Source organism: Nannobrachium achirus (genome assembly GCF_963921795.1).
Source record: "Nannobrachium achirus genome assembly, chromosome: 11".
Classification (NCBI taxonomy): domain Eukaryota; kingdom Metazoa; phylum Chordata; class Actinopteri; order Myctophiformes; family Myctophidae; genus Nannobrachium; species Nannobrachium achirus.
In genome coordinates, this window is record NC_137820.1 from 1,865,164 (window position 1) to 1,886,482 (window position 21,319).

At 44.5% G+C, this 21,319-nt stretch overlaps 1 protein-coding gene across 1 annotated transcript in view; it reads right to left on the bottom strand.

Annotated features, from left to right (window-relative positions):
* The window catches only part of LOC308293553 (anoctamin-9), a 60,697-nt gene extending 40,486 nt beyond the window's left edge, over window positions 1–20,211 (bottom strand). Inside the window, exons 1-4 of the mRNA XM_080736125.1 lie at window positions 20,094–20,211; window positions 13,676–13,750; window positions 11,386–11,508; window positions 7,655–7,797 (exon numbers count right to left, since the gene is read on the bottom strand). Coding sequence (XP_080592251.1) covers window positions 7,655–7,797; window positions 11,386–11,508; window positions 13,676–13,750; window positions 20,094–20,114 — 362 coding nt within the window. The 5' untranslated portion in view covers window positions 20,115–20,211. The remainder of the gene's footprint in view (window positions 1–7,654; window positions 7,798–11,385; window positions 11,509–13,675; window positions 13,751–20,093) is intronic.
* Window positions 20,212–21,319: the final 1,108 nt, after the last annotated feature.

The window sequence follows — 21,319 nt, forward strand, 5'->3', positions numbered from 1 at the left end:
ACTTCCTCAATGTACAGCACATGTCTGTAATGATAAACACTACACTGATAACATGTCTCAGCCCTGTACAGCAGCACTGATGACACTACAGCAGGCATGTGCACACACAGAAAAGTGTCCTCTCCAGACCATGAATGCAGTTTTTACTATGGTGAAAGAAATGCAAATGCCTTCTTTCCATTCCATACCTGAAGGCAGCATTCAAGAGAATTGCCTTGTCCAAACTCTCCGCACACAACGCCTCGCACCGCGAGGCGTTGTGTGCTTGTAGATCGGCTGTTTTCACTAGTTTAAATTCTTTTTAAAATGATAACGAACGGTTTTGGACATACAAGATTTTCACCCGACAACGACGATATCTGAACTGTCACTGGAGTAGCGGGAACGCCGCCGTCGCCCCCTGCAATGTTGTGGCCCTCGGTTTGGTACCCTAGACCAGGGGTTTTCAAAGTGGGTGACGGAACACCCTGGGGTGCCGCGACGGCAGTCCAGGGGTGCCGCGAGATCATTTGATAATATTTGGAATTTATTTGGACACTTATATATTTAGTATCATTTTAAACTTGTTATTGTCAGTCATTTCTAACCAAAATGGCTATTATCTCAATGTTTTCCTCACAACATGATCGCTAAAATATGCCATAAATATAAGGAGTTGGGAGTGAAAATTATGAACATAATGTAGGGGTGTCTCGAATGAAAATAATATTTATAGAGGTGCCCTGAGCCAAAACAGTTTGGGAACCCCTGCCCTAGACATGATTCAATGTTGTGGCCCTCAGCTTGGTACCCTAGACATGATTAAATGTTGTGGTCCTCTGCTTGGTACCCTAGACATGATTCAATGTTGTGGTCCTCGGCTTGGTACCCTAGACATGATTCAATGTTGTGGCCCTCGGCTTGGTACCCTAGAAATGATTCAATGTTGTGGCCCTCGGCTTGGTACCCTAGACATGATTCAATGTTGTGGCCCTCGGCTTGGTACCCTAGACATGATTCAATGTTGTGGCCCTCGGCTTGGTACCCTAGAAATGATTCAATGTTGTGGCCCTCGGCTTGGTACCCTAGACATGATTCAATGTTGTGGCCCTCAGCTTGGTACCCTAGACATGATTCAATGTTGTGGCCCTCGGCTTGGTACCCTAGAAATGATTCAATGTTGTGGCCCTCGGCTTGGTACCCTAGACATGATTCAATGTTGTGGCCCTCGGCTTGGTACCCTAGACATGATTCAATGTTGTGGCCCTCGGCTTGGTACCCTAGACATGATTCAATGTTGTGGCCCTCGGCTTGGTACCCTAGACATGATTCAATGTTGTGGCCCTCAGCTTGGTACCCTAGACATAATTCAATGTTGTGGTCCTCGGCTTGGTACCCTAGACATGATTCAATGTTGTGGTCCTCGGCTTGGTACCCTAGACATGATTCAATGTTGTGGTCCTCAGCTTGGTACCCTAGACATGATTCAATGTTGTGGCCCTCGGCTTGGTACCCTAGACATGATTCAATGTTGTGGCCCTCGGCTTGGTACCCTAGACATGATTCAATGTTGTGGCCCTCGGCTTGGTACCCTAGACATGATTCAATGTTGTGGCCCTCGGCTTGGTACTCTAGACATGATTCAATCTTGTGGTCCTCAGCTTGGTACCCTAGACATGATTCAATGTTGTGGCCCTCGGCTTGGTACCCTAGACATGATTCAATGTTGTGGCCCTCGGCTTGGTACCCTAGACATGATTCAATGTTGTGGCCCTCAGCTTGGTACCCTAGACATGATTCAATGTTGTGGCCCTCAGCTTGGTACCCTAGACATAATTCAATGTTGTGGCCCTCAGCTTGGTACCCTAGACATGATTCAATGTTGTGGCCCTCAGCTTGGTACCCTAGACATGATTCTATGTTGTGGCCCTCAGCTTGGTACCCTAGACATAATTCAATGTTGTGGCCCTCGGCTTGGTACCCTAGACATAATTCAATGTTGTGGCCCTCGGCTTGGTACCCTAGACATAATTCAATGTTGTGGCCCTCGGCTTGGTACCCTAGACATGATTCAATGTTGTGGCCCTCGGCTTGGTACCCTAGACATAATTCAATGTTGTGGCCCTCGGCTTGGTACCCTAGACATGATTCAATGTTGTGGCCCTCAGCTTGGTACCCTAGACATGATTCTATGTTGTGGCCCTCAGCTTGGTACCCTAGACATAATTCAATGTTGTGGCCCTCAGCTTGGTACCCTAGACATGATTCAATGTTGTGGCCCTCAGCTTGGTACCCTAGACATGATTCTATGTTGTGGCCCTCAGCTTGGTACCCTAGACATAATTCAATGTTGTGGCCCTCGGCTTGGTACCCTAGACATAATTCAATGTTGTGGCCCTCGGCTTGGTACCCTAGACATAATTCAATGTTGTGGCCCTCGGCTTGGTACCCTAGACATGATTCAATGTTGTGGCCCTCGGCTTGGTACCCTAGACATAATTCAATGTTGTGGCCCTCGGCTTGGTACCCTAGACATGATTCAATGTTGTGGCCCTCGGCTTGGTACCCTAGACATGATTCAATGTTGTGGCCCTCAGCTTGGTGCCCTAGACATGATTCAATGTTGTGGCCCTCGGCTTGGTACCCTAGACATGATTCAATGTTGTAGCCCTCAGCTTGGTACCCTAGACATGATTAAATGTTGTGGCCCTCAGCTTGGTACCCTAGATGTGATTCAATGTTGTGGCCCTCGGCTTGGTACCCTAGACATGATTCAATGTTGTGGTCCTCGGCTTGGTACCCTAGACATGATTCAATGTTGTGGCCCTCGGCTTGGTACCCTAGACATGATTCAATGTTGTGGCCCTCAGCTTGGTACCCTAGACATGATTAAATGTTGTGGCCCTCGGCTTGGTACCCTAGACGTGATTCAATGTTGTGGCCCTCGGCTTGGTACCCTAGACATGATTCAATGTTGTGGTCCTCGGCTTGGTACCCTAGACATGATTCAATGTTGTGGTCCTCGGCTTGGTACCCTAGACGTGATTCAATGTTGTGGCCCTCGGCTTGGTACCCTAGACATGATTCAATGTTGTGGCCCTCGGCTTGGTACCCTAGACATGATTCAATGTTGTGGTCCTCGGCTTGGTACCCTAGACATGATTCAATGTTGTGGCCCTCGGCTTGGTACCCTAGACATGATTCAATGTTGTGGTCCTCGGCTTGGTACCCTAGACATGATTCAATGTTGTGGTCCTCAGCTTGGTACCCTAGACATGATTCAATGTTGTGGCCCTCGGCTTGGTACCCTAGACATGATTCAATGTTGTGGTCCTCGGCTTGGTACCCTAGACATGATTCAATGTTGTGGCCCTCAGCTTGGTACCCTAGACATGATTCTATGTTGTGGCCCTCGGCTTGGTACCCTAGACATGATTCAATGTTGTGGTCCTCGGCTTGGTACCCTAGACATGATTCAATGTTGTGGCCCTCGGCTTGGTACCCTAGACATGATTCAATGTTGTGGCCCTCGGCTTGGTACCCTAGACATGATTCAATGTTGTGGTCCTCGGCTTGGTACCCTAGACATGATTCAATGTTGTGGTCCTCAGCTTGGTACCCTAGACATGATTCAATGTTGTGGTCCTCGGCTTGGTACCCTAGACATGATTCTATGTTGTGGTCCTCAGCTTGGTACCCTAGACATGATTCAATGTTGTGGCCCTCGGCTTGGTACCCTAGACATGATTCAATGTTGTGGCCCTCAGCTTGGTACCCTAGACATGATTCAATGTTGTGGTCCTCGGCTTGGTACCCTAGACATGATTCTATGTTGTGGTCCTCGGCTTGGTACCCTAGACATGATTCAATGTTGTGGTCCTCGGCTTGGTACCCTAGACATGATTCAATGTTGTGGCCCTCGGCTTGGTACCCTAGACATGATTCAATGTTGTGGCCCTCGGCTTGGTACCCTAGACATGATTCAATGTTGTGGCCCTCAGCTTGGTACCCTAGACATGATTCAATGTTGTGGTCCTCGGCTTGGTACCCTAGACATGATTCAATGTTGTGGCCCTCAGCTTGGTACCCTAGACATGATTCAATGTTGTGGCCCTCGGCTTGGTACCCTAGACATGATTCAATGTTGTGGCCCTCAGCTTGGTACCCTAGACATGATTCAATGTTGTGGCCCTCGGCTTGGTACCCTAGAAATGATTCAATGTTGTGGCCCTCGGCTTGGTACCCTAGACATGATTCAATGTTGTGGCCCTCGGCTTGGTACCCTAGACATGATTCAATGTTGTGGCCCTCGGCTTGGTACCCTAGAAATGATTCAATGTTGTGGCCCTCGGCTTGGTACCCTAGACATGATTCAATGTTGTGGCCCTCAGCTTGGTACCCTAGACATGATTCAATGTTGTGGCCCTCGGCTTGGTACCCTAGAAATGATTCAATGTTGTGGCCCTCGGCTTGGTACCCTAGACATGATTCAATGTTGTGGCCCTCGGCTTGGTACCCTAGACATGATTCAATGTTGTGGCCCTCGGCTTGGTACCCTAGACATGATTCAATGTTGTGGCCCTCGGCTTGGTACCCTAGACATGATTCAATGTTGTGGCCCTCAGCTTGGTACCCTAGACATAATTCAATGTTGTGGTCCTCGGCTTGGTACCCTAGACATGATTCAATGTTGTGGTCCTCGGCTTGGTACCCTAGACATGATTCAATGTTGTGGTCCTCAGCTTGGTACCCTAGACATGATTCAATGTTGTGGCCCTCGGCTTGGTACCCTAGACATGATTCAATGTTGTGGCCCTCGGCTTGGTACCCTAGACATGATTCAATGTTGTGGCCCTCGGCTTGGTACCCTAGACATGATTCAATGTTGTGGCCCTCGGCTTGGTACTCTAGACATGATTCAATGTTGTGGTCCTCAGCTTGGTACCCTAGACATGATTCAATGTTGTGGCCCTCGGCTTGGTACCCTAGACATGATTCAATGTTGTGGCCCTCGGCTTGGTACCCTAGACATGATTCAATGTTGTGGCCCTCAGCTTGGTACCCTAGACATGATTCAATGTTGTGGCCCTCAGCTTGGTACCCTAGACATAATTCAATGTTGTGGCCCTCAGCTTGGTACCCTAGACATGATTCAATGTTGTGGCCCTCAGCTTGGTACCCTAGACATGATTCTATGTTGTGGCCCTCAGCTTGGTACCCTAGACATAATTCAATGTTGTGGCCCTCGGCTTGGTACCCTAGACATAATTCAATGTTGTGGCCCTCGGCTTGGTACCCTAGACATAATTCAATGTTGTGGCCCTCGGCTTGGTACCCTAGACATGATTCAATGTTGTGGCCCTCGGCTTGGTACCCTAGACATAATTCAATGTTGTGGCCCTCGGCTTGGTACCCTAGACATGATTCAATGTTGTGGCCCTCAGCTTGGTACCCTAGACATGATTCTATGTTGTGGCCCTCAGCTTGGTACCCTAGACATAATTCAATGTTGTGGCCCTCAGCTTGGTACCCTAGACATGATTCAATGTTGTGGCCCTCAGCTTGGTACCCTAGACATGATTCTATGTTGTGGCCCTCAGCTTGGTACCCTAGACATAATTCAATGTTGTGGCCCTCGGCTTGGTACCCTAGACATAATTCAATGTTGTGGCCCTCGGCTTGGTACCCTAGACATAATTCAATGTTGTGGCCCTCGGCTTGGTACCCTAGACATGATTCAATGTTGTGGCCCTCGGCTTGGTACCCTAGACATAATTCAATGTTGTGGCCCTCGGCTTGGTACCCTAGACATGATTCAATGTTGTGGCCCTCGGCTTGGTACCCTAGACATGATTCAATGTTGTGGCCCTCAGCTTGGTGCCCTAGACATGATTCAATGTTGTGGCCCTCGGCTTGGTACCCTAGACATGATTCAATGTTGTAGCCCTCAGCTTGGTACCCTAGACATGATTAAATGTTGTGGCCCTCAGCTTGGTACCCTAGATGTGATTCAATGTTGTGGCCCTCGGCTTGGTACCCTAGACATGATTCAATGTTGTGGTCCTCGGCTTGGTACCCTAGACATGATTCAATGTTGTGGCCCTCGGCTTGGTACCCTAGACATGATTCAATGTTGTGGCCCTCAGCTTGGTACCCTAGACATGATTAAATGTTGTGGCCCTCGGCTTGGTACCCTAGACGTGATTCAATGTTGTGGCCCTCGGCTTGGTACCCTAGACATGATTCAATGTTGTGGTCCTCGGCTTGGTACCCTAGACATGATTCAATGTTGTGGTCCTCGGCTTGGTACCCTAGACGTGATTCAATGTTGTGGCCCTCGGCTTGGTACCCTAGACATGATTCAATGTTGTGGCCCTCGGCTTGGTACCCTAGACATGATTCAATGTTGTGGCCCTCGGCTTGGTACCCTAGACATGATTCAATGTTGTGGCCCTCGGCTTGGTACCCTAGACATGATTCAATGTTGTGGCCCTCGGCTTGGTACCCTAGACATGATTCAATGTTGTGGCCCTCGGCTTGGTACCCTAGACATGATTCAATGTTGTGGGCCTCGGCTTGGTACCCTAGACATGATTCAATGTTGTGGCCCTCGGCTTGGTACCCTAGACATGATTCAATGTTGTGGCCCTCGGCTTGGTACCCTAGACATGATTCAATGTTGTGGGCCTCGGCTTGGTACCCTAGACATGATTCAATGTTGTGGCCCTCGGCTTGGTACCCTAGACATGATTCAATGTTGTGGCCCTCGGCTTGGTACCCTAGACATGATTCAATGTTGTGGCCCTCGGCTTGGTACCCTAGACATGATTCAATGTTGTGGGCCTCGGCTTGGTACCCTAGACATGATTCAATGTTGTGGCCCTCGGCTTGGTACCCTAGACATGATTCAATGTTGTGGCCCTCGGCTTGGTACCCTAGACATGATTCAATGTTGTGGGCCTCGGCTTGGTACCCTAGACATGATTCAATGTTGTGGCCCTCGGCTTGGTACCCTAGACATGATTCAATGTTGTGGCCCTCGGCTTGGTACCCTAGACATGATTCAATGTTGTGGCCCTCGGCTTGGTACCCTAGACATGATTCAATGTTGTGGTCCTCAGCTTGGTACCCTAGACATGATTCAATGTTGTGGCCCTCGGCTTGGTACCCTAGACATGATTCAATGTTGTGGCCCTCGGCTTGGTACCCTAGACATGATTCGGCCCTTGGGGAAAACAAATTGGGGAACCTTGCCCTACAGTAACAAACAGCCCTCCTGGGCTCTTCTCTCCATAACTGGCTCTTAGGAGCGGTTTACCACCGCTCAAAATAGGTCCCCATATGATGTTAGTGACAGTTAATCATGGTATTTATTTATCTGGTGCTAACAGGGACTATGTTGTGTTATGGTATTTACCTGGTGCTAACAGGGACTATGTTGTGTCATGGTATTTATTTACCTGGTGCTAACAGGGACGATGTTGTGTTATGGTATTTATTTACCTGGTGCTAACAGGGACTATGTTGTGTTATGGTATTTATTTACCTGGTGCTAACAGGGACTATGTTGTGTTATGGTATTTATTTACCTGGTGCTAACAGGGACTATGTTGTGTCATGGTATTTATTTACCTGGTGCTAACAGGGACTATGTTGTGTCATGGTATTTATTTACCTGGTGCTAACAGGGACTATGTTGTGATCACAGCTCCAGTTGCAGGCGTCAGAAACCTTCAGAAGGTAACGGTATTTCTCAAAGAGCTTCTTGGGCGCCTGGATCCCGTAGAAGATGATGTCATTGTTGTCGTCTATGATTTTCTACGGCAGAAAGAAACAGAAGTTATTATATTGGATGTAAAATGGTTAAGTACATAATTATGAATACATTTGTCTTCTTCTTTTCTTTTTAGCCCTTCCCCCACCCCAATGATGTCATTATGCAAAAGAATTCCTCCCCCACACAATGTTGTCACTGCTGTTGTATCCTAGGAGTGAGGAGCCCCAGAGCCTTGTATTAGAGAGTTCTGTTGTATCCTAGGAGTGAGGAGTCCCAGAGCCTTGTATTAGAGAGTTCTGTTGTATCCTAGGAGTGAGGAGTCCCAGAGCCTTGTATTAGAGAGTTCTGTTGTATCCTAGGAGTGAGGAGTCCCAGAGCCTTGTATTACAGAGTTCTGCCAATGCAGGGTCAGAAACAGAGCCTTGTATTAGAGAGTTCTGCCAATGCAGGGTCAGAAACAGAGCCTTGTATTAGAGAGTTCTGCCAATGCAGGGTCAGAAACAGAGCCTTGTATTAGAGAGTTCTGCCAATGCAGGGTCAGAAACAGAGCCTTGTATTAGAGAGTTCTGCCAATGCAGGGTCAGAAACAGAGCCTTGTATTACAGAGTTCTGCCAATTCAGGGTCAGAAACAGAGCCTTGTATTACAGAGTTCTGCCAATGCAGGGTCAGAAACAGAGCCTTGTATTACAGAGTTCTGCCAATGCAGGGTCAGAAACAGAGCCTTGTATTAGAGAGTTCTGCCAATGCAGGGTCAGAAACAGAGCCTTGTATTACAGAGTTCTGCCAATGCAGGGTCAGAAACAGAGCCTTGTATTACAGAGTTCTGCCAATGCAGGGTCAGAAACAGAGCCTTGTATTACAGAGTTCTGCCAATGCAGGGTCAGAAACAGAGCCTTGTATTACAGAGTTCTGCCAATGCAGGGTCAGAAACAGAGCCTTGTATTAGAGAGTTCTGCCAATGCAGGGTCAGAAACAGAGCCTTGTATTAGAGAGTTCTGTTGTATCCTAGTCCCTGCCAGTGAGGAGCTCCAGTAGCCTGGCTTGTCCAGACTACATACTAATGCAGCTAATTAAAGGCAGGATATATCCCCACCTTGTTTTAACATGGGTGGATTGTCTAGCTGTGCTAGGCTAGAGCCCCAGAGCCTTGTATTAGAGAGTTCTGTTGTATCCTAGTCCCTGCCAGTGAGGAGCCTTGTATTAGAGAGTTCTGCCAATGCAGGGTCAGAAACAGCGCTGGTCACGTGGTTCATATAATTCCAAATGTCACTTCACCCCCATAGACTCCAATGCATTCTGTAAACTTCCTGTTCAGTGCTTTGTCACTATTGGCTAATAGATGTGAATGTAGAAGACCTGGCCCCATGAAGTGAACAGGAGTGATACGACTCTCTGTGAACACAAGGCTCTGAGGAGCCCCCAGCGAGAGGACATTTTACTCCTCCCGCCCAACACTCCCTCCTTGGCGGTGCCTGTAGGATTACATGCAGTGACCGATATCCCCCTCCTCCCCGTCCCGCTTCCCTCCCCAGAACACGGGTCCAGTGGTGTTCGTATAGACGCCCGACAAAGCTGGATGCACGGTGGTGCTCTGTGGTGGAGGGCAGGCAACAAGCAACTTCAAATTCACTTTATGGTCATATCAGGTTTACAGCGGATCAGTGGTATGTTATGTACATACTGTATATCTCTGCTGTCGGCCGAAACCTCCTTACTCCAAATGTTCATTTTCGGGAAAATGATCTCAAGTGGAGTTAGGAGGTTTTGACCGAAGGGCTTTTTACTACTTTCCATTGGTTCAATATTATTTTAACCAACACAGAGACATAAAGGGTGTTCAATAGCACATATTTATAGAAAGAGCCCCTCTCCCTCCATATGTATGTAAAAAAGAGTTGGCCAATCAGGTGGAGTTAGTTAGTTAGTTAGTTAGTTAGTTAGTTCAATATTATTTTAACAACACTCAGATGTAAAGGGTGTTCAATAGCCCTGATTTATGCCCAAAAAATAAAATCAAAAACCTCAAAAATGGATGGAGTTAAGAGGTTTTGTCCAGACAGTGATGATATACAGGTTTACCCTGCTGCACTGGAGCTACTGTTTAAGACTCCCACGGGTCTGATATTACATCTGATGCTATTTTTAACTGGCTCATTGTATTGCTTTTCTGTAGTTAAACCATGCAACCTACTGTATGTACAGCATCTGATGTCAGTCATCTCCATATTTAGGAAAATATGGCCACATTTTGTCCAACTTAAAACCAGGTCTGTGCAGTCTTTTGGTCAAAGTTGATCCCATGCCCACATGCAAGCAGCCTCAGGGCGTCTTACTCATATTGACCTGGTCATCTGACCTTTGTTCCTGTTTCTCTCTATTTCATTCCTCCTTTCTTGAAGCTGTAGCTCAGGAGGTAGAGTGGGTTGGCCAATGATCCATGGGTCGGTGGTTCAAATCCCAGCTTCTCCTGTCTACATGTCGAAGTGTCCTTGGGCAAGACACTGAACCCCAAGTTGCTCCCGGTGAGCTGATTCCACCGCCACCGGTGTATGAATGTGTGTGTGAATGGGTGAATGTAATGCACATTGTAAAGCGCTTTGGATAAAAGCGCTATATAAATGCACCATTTATCATTTTATCATTTAAAACATAAATTTCACCCACTTGGTTACACATGTAAACCTGTGGTCATGTCACAATACATTTGAGTTGAGTTGAAGTGTTAATATAGTGTTAATATAGTGTTAATATAGTGTTAATATAGCCCCCGGCTATAAAAGAATATTCATGGCTCAGCTGTCTTTTAGTGCAGAGCTTCCCAGAACTGGGGGGGGGGGCCCGCTGGCCTAGCGGTCCAGGCTCATACCACATAGGCTCTGATGCCTGACAGCGTGTCGCGGGTGCGAATCCCGACGACCTTCGCTGCGTGTCACTCCCCATCTCTCTCCCCGTTTCCTGTCAGTCTAACTGTGGTATTGAAAAGCCCCAAAAGTAATCTTGAAAAAGAAAAATAGGCTTCCCAGAGCTGTCAGTAGCCATGTTTCCATAAACGTATTCGAATTAGGGAAGCGAATGATCAGATTTGCGTATTAAGACTAAGCGAATTTAGCCCGTTTCCCGTTTCCACACAGCGCGGCGGGGAGACGTGGATGCGAGCTGCTGTGAGCTTGTAGATCGGCCACTTTGGCACGCAACACTGTGTGATGAGGAAGGGTTAGCCACGGATGGCTTGACTCCAGGAGGTGAAAACGTGAGGAATTTACACACGGCCCGTGTCACTCCGTGTGTAACAAACAACCGGTTTGTTTTGTGAGCTATAAACGCTATAGAATGGACGTTAAGTGTCAGGGGAAAGTGTTAAGTTGGAGCACGATATGGACCCAGAACGTCATAATGTATTCGCATTTATTGTTTGACCCGTTTCCATTCAGAAATGCGCATTTAGTTTATTCGATAAAGCCTCAAAATCCTCCTCCTCCAAGCGGATAATCTTTTTTGCGGATAATGAAAGTTTATTCACATTTTGAAATGTTTCCATAAAAACATTTAGCAAATTAGCCGTAAATGCGCAAAATGTGGCTTTATGGAAACGCCACTACAGTCAGTGAGTGACATGTGGTGAACTCACTGTGACCTTCAGGTCCTTTGCTTCCAGTTCCTGAATGAAGGCTCTCTGCTTCCTCACAGTCACATGGTCAGCCTGGTCACCGAGCCTGGCCACCAGGATGTAGTCGTCTGAGAGAGGCATGTCCTGTCGGGGGGGGGGGGGGGGGGGGGGGGGGGGGGAGACACTATGTTACTACTGACTGATAATGGAAGAAACTATGTTACTACTGACTGATAATGGAAGAAACTATGTTACTACTGACTGATAATGGAAGAAACTATGTTACTACTGACTAGGATGTAGTCGTCTGACAGAGGCATGTCCTGGTAGGAGTGGGAAGAAACTATGTTACAACTGACCAGCATTGACTGTTATGGACTAGTGCATTCACGAATAGTCATTTTTAGTATTCGAATTATTCGACCTCAAAGTATTTGAATAGTCGAACATTCGACAGGACTGGCCAAACTGTCAAATATTAAGTAAGAAAAAGGCGAACATTGTGAAAATAGCAGATCTACATGTAGATCTGCTATTTTCACAATATTCATCTGCGGAACAGCGTCACATTAAATGTAATACCTACAATTCCAAGTGCTTGTCAGGGTGGGGGTCCCCAGTTCAAATATGTTTATTTTGGGGGTCACAGCCTAAAAAGGTTTGAGAACCCCTGGTATAGAGCATTAACAAATTCATCCACCAGGGGCATTGACAACTCATTCTTATGACTACCTATCTAGCCAAGCTTTATAAACTATATATTTTTTTAAATGTAATACCTACAGAATTGTAGGTATTACATTTAATGTGACTCGGTTCCGCAGATAAATATTGTGAAAATAGCAGATCTACCGTGAGCATGTAGATCTGCTATTTTCACAATGTTCTTCTCTTGCTTAGAAAAAAATTTGACAGTTGGCCAGTCCTGTCGAATATTCAACTATTGGAATACTTTGAGGTTGAATAATTCGAATACTAAAAATCACTATTCGTGAATGCCCTAGTTGCAACAGACTCAGACTACATTTCTAACAGGCTGTTTCTACATCCAGTGTTGCTACATTTACATTAAAGGGATATTCCACTTTCAACAGGGAGCAGTGGTAGGGCCTCTCTCCACATACACACCCATTGTAACTTCAAACTTCATTTTAACCATGATAGATTCATTAAAAACACCCATTATTTTTTTCTGGAGACTCATTTTACCTTCCTAATACGTGAGCAGGCCGTGTTTTTTCGATAACTTTTTTCATTTATTTTTAATAATTATTTGGAAAAATGGAAAAAATGAAATACAAAAAGAATATTATTAAAAATAAATGAAAAATGTTATCGAAAAAACTCGGCCTGCTCACATATTAGGAGGGTAGTATGAGTCACCAGAAAAAATAATGTGTGTTTTTAATGAATCTATCATGGTTAAAATGAAGTTTGAAGTTACAATGGGTGTGTGGGGGGAGAGGCCCTGGTAACATTTACATCAAATATCTAAATATTCAATCAAGCCAATTAAAAACTGTTCAGGGTGTTCATAAAAGCCTGATTAGATGATAAAATTACCAACAGTTTTTTTGAAAGTGAAATACCCCTTTAAGTAAGATATGTGAGCATGGTTTCCCCACCACTGCAGTGACCTCACACTAATCAGTCTCTCACATGACAGACAGGCATTCTGAGCAGTGTTCTCTAGCTGAGTCAGCAGCATGGACAGATAGAGAGGTTGTTTCTCTTCTCTTCAGGGGCGTCAGTTGGGTATGGCAGGGGTATGCAGCTGCCATACCCTGGGTCCAGGGGGGAAACTAAAAGTTACTTACTTATATAAATCCATGAATGTCTCTTTTTCTATCTGTACTGGTTATTATGTTGTTAAATTACAGTAAAATAACTACAAATGCAAAATTTAACCAAATGGTCACTTTAACAAGGTATTATAATTGTATTCTCCCCATCTTGACAACATGGTATATTCCCAGGTTCCGCAGGTCAGCTGCACAGGTGCAATGCATTATTGTTAATTGTGGCACGTTTACTAACATGCCATGTTTAGCTGCACTTGAACAACCGTTCCAGGCTGCCATATCCAGCCCAAGAAACCGTAGAAACAGGGGGGAAAATAGAATGTACTTCTTAAAATTAATGTATCATGCCTGTTGCTAAGGTATGGCAACATGACTGGTGTCTTGCACGCGCACAAAGGCGCGCGTGCAAGACACCAGTCATGTTGCCATACCTTAGCTTTTTCTGAACTGACGCCACAGCTTCTCTTACCACAGGAGGACAGATAGAGAGGTTGTTTCTCTTCTCTTACCACATGAGGAAGCGACGACTGGTCATAGCCATCTTCTTTGACCACTCCTATCTTCTCCAGCAGCTCAATGCTGGGCTACGAGACACAACAGAATAATGGCAGACATTATTTATTTATTAGTCACGATAGCATCATGTCAAAGTGTCACCACCACCTCTGCTCTGGTACATTTTGAAAGGTCAACTTTGTTTTTTTACAACAAGGGTTCGTATTTTAGATTGTAATTAGAGGAACGAAAAGATGAGCGTTAAAATGTTTTCATTTACTGCTTTCTATTGTTATAGCGATTTTAATGATTTTGACTTCAGTGGGTGGGGGGGGGGGGGGCATGCGTACAAGTGGCTAAATATGTCTTTTTAGACACAATAAGCCCATTCTTCCCAAGGATTTCATGGGCAGATATGACTTATGGGGGCTGGTAGTGTTACTGTAAATAGTAATAAAGAAATCATGGGCTTATTGTGTCTAGAAAGACATTTGTACGCATGCCCCCACCCACTGAAATCAAAATCGCTAAAATGATAGAAAGCTGTAAATTAAAACATTTTAACAGTCAAGGCATGGAGTGCAAAGCTGTGTCACTTTAGGTTTAAACCGCTTTAACCTTTTTCCCAAATAGCAGATATACAAGCTCAGTGCAGCACTGAGTGCCGCGTTATGAGTTTATAGATGTGCTATTTTAGAAACATCTTGAAACTTTGTGCAAGTACATTTTTGACCCAATTCTATGAATGTCTTCTAAATCCTTCTACTTTAACTTCTTCATGTCAAGGACCCCCAATGTATTTGGCTGCGGACCCCCATCTCAAAATATGTTGTTTCCAGGGACCCCCCCAGAAGTAGAGAATTGAGTTACAAATTATTGAAAAATATATATTCAAAGATTTGCAAAAAATGACTTTCAAAACTAGGAGATAGGCCTATACAAGCTTGAAGTGCTGCACTCGATGTTCAATAGATAAAGCATAAAATAATTCCAGGTACTACTAGAATACTTTGGCTATTAAAAAATAGCAGATATACAATCTCACAAGCTGATTAGATCTGCTGTTTTTGAAAAATCATGAAAATGTGTGCAAGTCTTTGAATATTTTGACCCAATTCTATGAATGTCGTCTAAATCCTTCTAAGGTTTTTGAAAAACGCATACCGTATTTCTATGTCAGTGGTGATCAAACTTGAACCAAATGGACCCTTACAGCTCTGTAACTCTGAGAGTGTACAAATGGAACCAAATGGACCCTTACAGCTCTGTAACTCTGAGAGTGTACAAATGGAACCAAATGGACCCTTACAGCTCTGTGACTCTGAGAGTGTACACATGGAACCAAATGGACCCTTACAGCTCTGTGACTCTGAGAGTGTACAAATGGAACCAAATGGACCCTTACAGCTCTGTGACTCTGAGAGTGTACAAATGGAACCAAATGGACCCTTACAGCTCTGTAACTCTGAGAGTGTACACATGGAACCAAATGACCCACAAAAGAGTGGGCACTTTGCAGGGAGAAGAGTGGGCATGTTATAGGGGAAGACTGGGCACCTTTAACTATGCCCAAAACCTAACCTTAAGCCTAACCTCAGTCAAACTATGCCTAAACCTAACACCTTAAGCCTAACCTCAGTCTGCCTAAACCTAACCACATGACTATGCCCAACCTTAACCTCAAACTAATATAAAGTCTGTTGTAGAATGTTTTGTAAAGAGAGGAGGGGTCTGAATGTACAGTAGTTGCATTCCAGTAATAAATGTAAAGGGAGGAGGGTCTGAATGTAGTTGCATTCCAGTAATAAATGCCAGACTGGTGAAATCATCTTCTGTGGACATTAACCCTAAAAGCTCAAAGTGGTCCCTGGTTGTGGTGCTCACTCCTCCACAGTGCCCACTCCTCCACAGTGCCCACTCCTCCACAGTGCCCACTCCTCCACAGTGCCCACTCCTCCCACAGTGCCCACTCCTCCACAGTGCCCACTCCTCCACAGTGCCCACTCCTCCCACAGTGCCCACAGTGCCCACTTCCCCCAGGCCAGGTGGTGCCCAGTCTGCCCACTCTGTTTTAGTGCTGGCAGAGTGGCAACTATTCCATGTAACGCCCGGGATTCTAACCCTGGTCTCACACATAAGTCTAACATGTTAAAGGAGTAGTTCACCCACAAAATGACTTTTTCCCCCCTATTGATTACTCACGCTATGGAGACTTGAGTTCAATCATATTTTTAGTTTTTAGTTGCATTCCCAAGACAAAATGATGATTATAGTAAATGTGCCCACATTGATTCCAGATGGGGACCCGGATGGGGAGTAATGCATTTGGGTCCCCACTCAGAATTAATGGGGGTACATTTATTGTAATCAAATTATTGTCTTAGGAATGCGAGTTTAACCATCAGACCAAAGGGATATCCCCATGGCCTTGGGGAGATCCTAGACTTGATAAAGCCATCAAGCTGAGGCAGTGAGTCACTGACTCACTATGCTACACTAGACCACATGTATTATTACTGACTCACTATGCTACACTAGCCCACATACGTTCATTATTAAAAGAACAAAACAACCTAACTAGCATAACATGTATTTGATGATCTCATACAGTCCAGTATCTCCCCCGTCCCTTTGGTGTGATGTCATCATTTGACCCAGTTCTCCTCCAGAATGTTTAGGTGCCACCTTTTCCTGTTATCATCATCATGAGCAGAGTCCTGCTACACTCTACTCTATACAGTTCTATAGGCCTGATATATAATAAATGTTATCATCATAGAGTCCTGCTACACTCTACTCTATACAGTTCTATAGGCCTGATATATAATAAATGTTATCATCATAGAGTCCTGCTACACTCTACTCTATACAGTACTATAGGCCTGATATATACAATAAATGTTATCATCATAGAGTCCTGCTACACTCTACTCTATACAGTTCTATAGGCCTGATATATAATAAATGTTATCATCATAGAGTCCTGCTACACTCTACTCTATACAGTTCTATAGGCCTGATATATACAATAAATGTTATCATCATGAGCAGAGTCCTGCTACACTCTACTCTATACAGTTCTATAGGCCTGATATATAATAAATGTTATCATCATAGAGTCCTGCTACACTCTACTCTATACAGTTCTATAGGCCTGATATATAATAAATGTTATCATCATAGAGTCCTGCTACACTCTACTCTATACAGTACTATAGGCCTGATATATAATAAATGTTATCATCATAGAGTCCTGCTACACTCTACTCTATACAGTTCTATAGGCCTGATATATACAATAAATGTTATCATCATGAGCAGAGTCCTGCTACACTCTACTCTATACAGTTCTATAGGCCTGATATATAATAAATGTTATCATCATAGAGTCCTGCTACACTCTACTCTATACGCGATCGCTATCCACGATCTATACAGATCGTGGATAGCTACTGGGACGTAAGTCGGGACTTAATCAACCCCGGCTGGGTCACCTGGGCGAGGGTGTATGATGTTGCGAGAACCGAAACACCCGTCGACCCCAGGCTACATCACTGATGATATCCTTGTGATGTTTTTTTTTACACTATTAGTTCTATGTATAGTGGCTCATAGGAATAGACTATGTGACAACCAGGAATAGTTTGGTGACCACCGGAGACTCGGTTGACGGCCGGAATTTAGACGGCACCCGGGAGCAGGTTGGGTTAGCGCCCCAGCCTGTGTCTTCCGTGAGGAAGAAGCCCAACAAATCCACGGTGAGGCCTTTAGGAGGGCCATTCAACTGCAGCAGCTGAATGGAATGTTTGGATTGGGGTCTGGTGCAACGCACAGGTTCTGAACCTGGTGAGAGCAGGAGAGGACCTGGTAAGACGTAGGAGGAGCCCGGCCAGGAGTCAACCCATAGAGCCTAGTTCTTCCACGCGCCAGAATGGCTCCCCAATCCTGGCAGAGTAGTTCCGGTGCTGCACATTGAGTGACCCTGTCTTTCCCTAATAGGACTGATCGTGGATAGCTACTGGGACGTAAGTCGGGACTTGATCAACCCCGGCTGGGTCACCTGGGCGAGGGTGTATGATGTTGCGAGACCCGAAACACCCGTCGACCCCAGGCTACATCACTGATGATACGTCCCAGCTGCATCCTTGTGATGTTTTTTTACACTATAGGCCTGATATATAATAAATGTTATCATCATAGAGTCCTGCTACACTCTACTCTATACAGTTCTATAGGCCTGATATATAATAAATGTTATCATCATAGAGTCCTGCTACACTCTACTCTATACAGTTCTATAGGCCTGATATATAATAAATGTTATCATCATAGAGTCCTGCTACACTCTACTCTATACAGTTCTATAGGCCTGATATATAATAAATGTTATCATCATAGAGTCCTGCTACACTCTACTCTATACAGTTCTATAGGCCTGATATATAATAAATGTTATCATCATAGAGTCCTGCTACACTCTACTCTATACAGTTCTATAGGCCTGATATATAATAAATGTTATCATCATAGAGTCCTGCTACACTCTACTCTATACAGTACTATAGGCCTGATATATAATAAATGTTATCATCATAGAGTCCTGCTACACTCTACTCTATACAGTACTATAGGCCTGATATATAATAAATGTTATCATCATAGAGTCCTGCTACACTCTACTCTATACAGTACTATAGGCCTGATATATACAATAAATGTTATCATCGTGAGCAGAGTCCTGCTACACTCTACTCTGTACAGTTCTATAGGCCTGATATATACAATAAATGACATTATGTTTTTGTCCTAAATGATCCAACACTGTGATGTGGGAGAGTCCACTGTGATGTGGGAGAGTCCACTGTCATAAATCTGACTTATCTGACATAAGACCAGAGTTCGAGTTATGTGGGAGCCAGTGGGGTCTTAGCTCCCATAGTTAAAGTCTGGGACCCCATAGTCAACAACCCCCTTTGGGGTCTCTTTTTTTCTAAGTGTGTTTTTTTTTTTTTTTCTCGTTTTTTTTTATTTTTTATGTTCCATTGGAAGAATTTATATTATTTATGTTAACTAGATATACTAAATAAACATGTTAGACAGTAAGACTGAACAATGACATCACACCGTTTAATCCTACTATTCATTTTATTATTATAAATCAGGCGCATTTAATGTGGGGTGTGAGTCTTCCTTTACCGTCCGGGTTATAACACACTCGCTGCAATGGTTCCTACCTTTCCCCCAGGGCCGAGGAGGCCCTGGATGCAGACCTACCCAGCTGCGTGGTCTCGCCATGGCCTGGGCATAGGCTAAGCTAGGAACCACTGCATCGAGTCTTTGCACTTCTAGCCACGGCCCGGACGGCAAAGGAAGGCGGACACGCCGGACAGCAACAAAACAACCAAACAAAACAACGCTGTCTTAGCAAGACTGTAGCCTTAGTGTGCCTGTGCCCGTGACAATGTTTTTTTTAGTAAATAAATATGAACCCGACCCGCCTTGTTTTGAGAAAGAAAAATACCCATTTTAGCCGACTTTATGCTACCAGAACGGGAACTTTTGGCTGGATGGCTCAGAGCTCAGATCATCAGATGGAGGAATTGGGAACTGGAGGCTGAGCAATAATGGTGAGTTAATATGAACAGAAAAGACTGCCTGGAGTTGTCAACATAGCCAATGTGAAGCCCGAATTAATATTGTGAAAGGAAAAATATGATTTAATATAGGAAATACCCGTTTTAGCCGACTTTATATCCGCGAAATACCCGATTTAATATGATTTAATATAGGAAAGTACCCGTTTTAGGCGACTTTATATCCGCAATTACCCGATTTTTTTTCGCCTTCGGCGCCGCCAGAATAGGGCTCCCATAGCTCTGTGGGTATAACTCGATCACTGCATAAGACTATCTGACATAAGACTGAATTTCCCCCATGGGATAATAAAGGTATCTATCTATCTAAATCTAATTTATCCAGATGGGGACCCAAATGCATTTGGGTCCCCATCCAGAGGGGCAAATTTACTATAATTATTTTTTTTGTTAGGAATGCGACAAATGCGACAAATACAAAAAGTATTATTGAACCCAGTGGTAAATATATCGTAATCAAATTATTGTCTTAGGAATGCGACAAAAGAATACATATACATAAATAAATAAATATTGAACTCAAGTCTCCATGGCATGACTAATCCATAGGGAAAAAGTCATTTTGGGGGTGAACTACTCCTTTAAGTATAAAATGTGAGTAACCTACTCTTTCCAACCACTGGATATGAAAGTAAAAGTCAGACTAGAATAAAACAGACCTCAATCCAAGCCTGTAGTTATGTGGGAAGCTACAGTATAATGTCAGAGCATGTAGGCTGTAGTCTCTACTACACCAGGATGAAAAACCTTTACATAAAAGCCATTAGCTGTGACCTACCTGTCTCTTGTGACCACGCATCTTGGAGAGTGACACACACACACGCACACGCACACGCACTCACTCACACTCTCTCTCACACACACACACACACACACACACACACACACACACACACACACACACACACACACACACACAGATGTTAGATCCAGAGGTTTGTCTCTTGCTCCCAGTCAGATTCCAGCAGCTTGTATCGCAGCCTGAATAGAGTGAATGACAGTAGAGTCTGTTTAAACTGCCCTGCCAACCAACAGCCTACTGTGTCTAAACTGCCCTGCCAACAGCCTACTATCCTACTACTACCAGCTCCAGTACTTCCCCCAGGAACAAACACACAGCGTGATGTTTGTCTAAAGCTTCAGGAATGCAGAAGCAACTCTACCTGTTGCTGAGTGTCGTGATGTCACCGTGCTGGGCTGCTGGCTGAGATCCAAACCATGCGACAATCAATTCATGCAACACAAGATCATTTATGATCAATACATCTGTGCGGTGATCCAGCATTCATTCATTGATCCATCCATTCAGCCACCGCCCAGAGAACAGCTTGATAAGCAGAATGTTGCAGCTGTTGACTCAGATTTCTTTCTCTTTCTTTCTGTCTTTCTTCCAGATAAAGAGTGCTTTGGTTTCTCTGTTTCCTTCCTTCGTCCCTCCTCCGGCCTGGGATGGCAGTGACAGCTGGTGGCCACGAGGTGGCAGCAAAGTCACACTGTTTTTTCACAGCAGGAAGAGGAGAATGGGATTGGCTAAAATTACTCTGTTTCCCAAACACTGGGTCGGGACCCATTTGTCAATAAAAGATGTAGGCCTATATTATGATTTTGCTAAGTCATTTAATTAATAAATAAAAGAAAAAAAAATCTAAGAAATTCCATGAATTAAAAAAACAAAATGTTTAAAGAAGTATTGAAAATAGCTGATCTACAAGCTCACAGATCATCTATTTTCACTATGGGTTTTTGATTGAAGAATTTATTAGAAGTTTGCAATAGAAAAAAGTACAGTTTCATGACAGTGCAAATCACTGGTACAAGGTCAACTAAAAGGAGATCCTAGAAAGCCGAGGCTTATTTCCACAGGAACCACACTTTAAGTAGCCTATCTCATATAACATTGAAAGACAGACGGATAGAACATAGTACTTTATCTAGGATAATATCAGTTTCAAAAGCATAACATCAAATACAAAGGCAGAAAAAAAGAAAAGGGGGGGGGGGGGA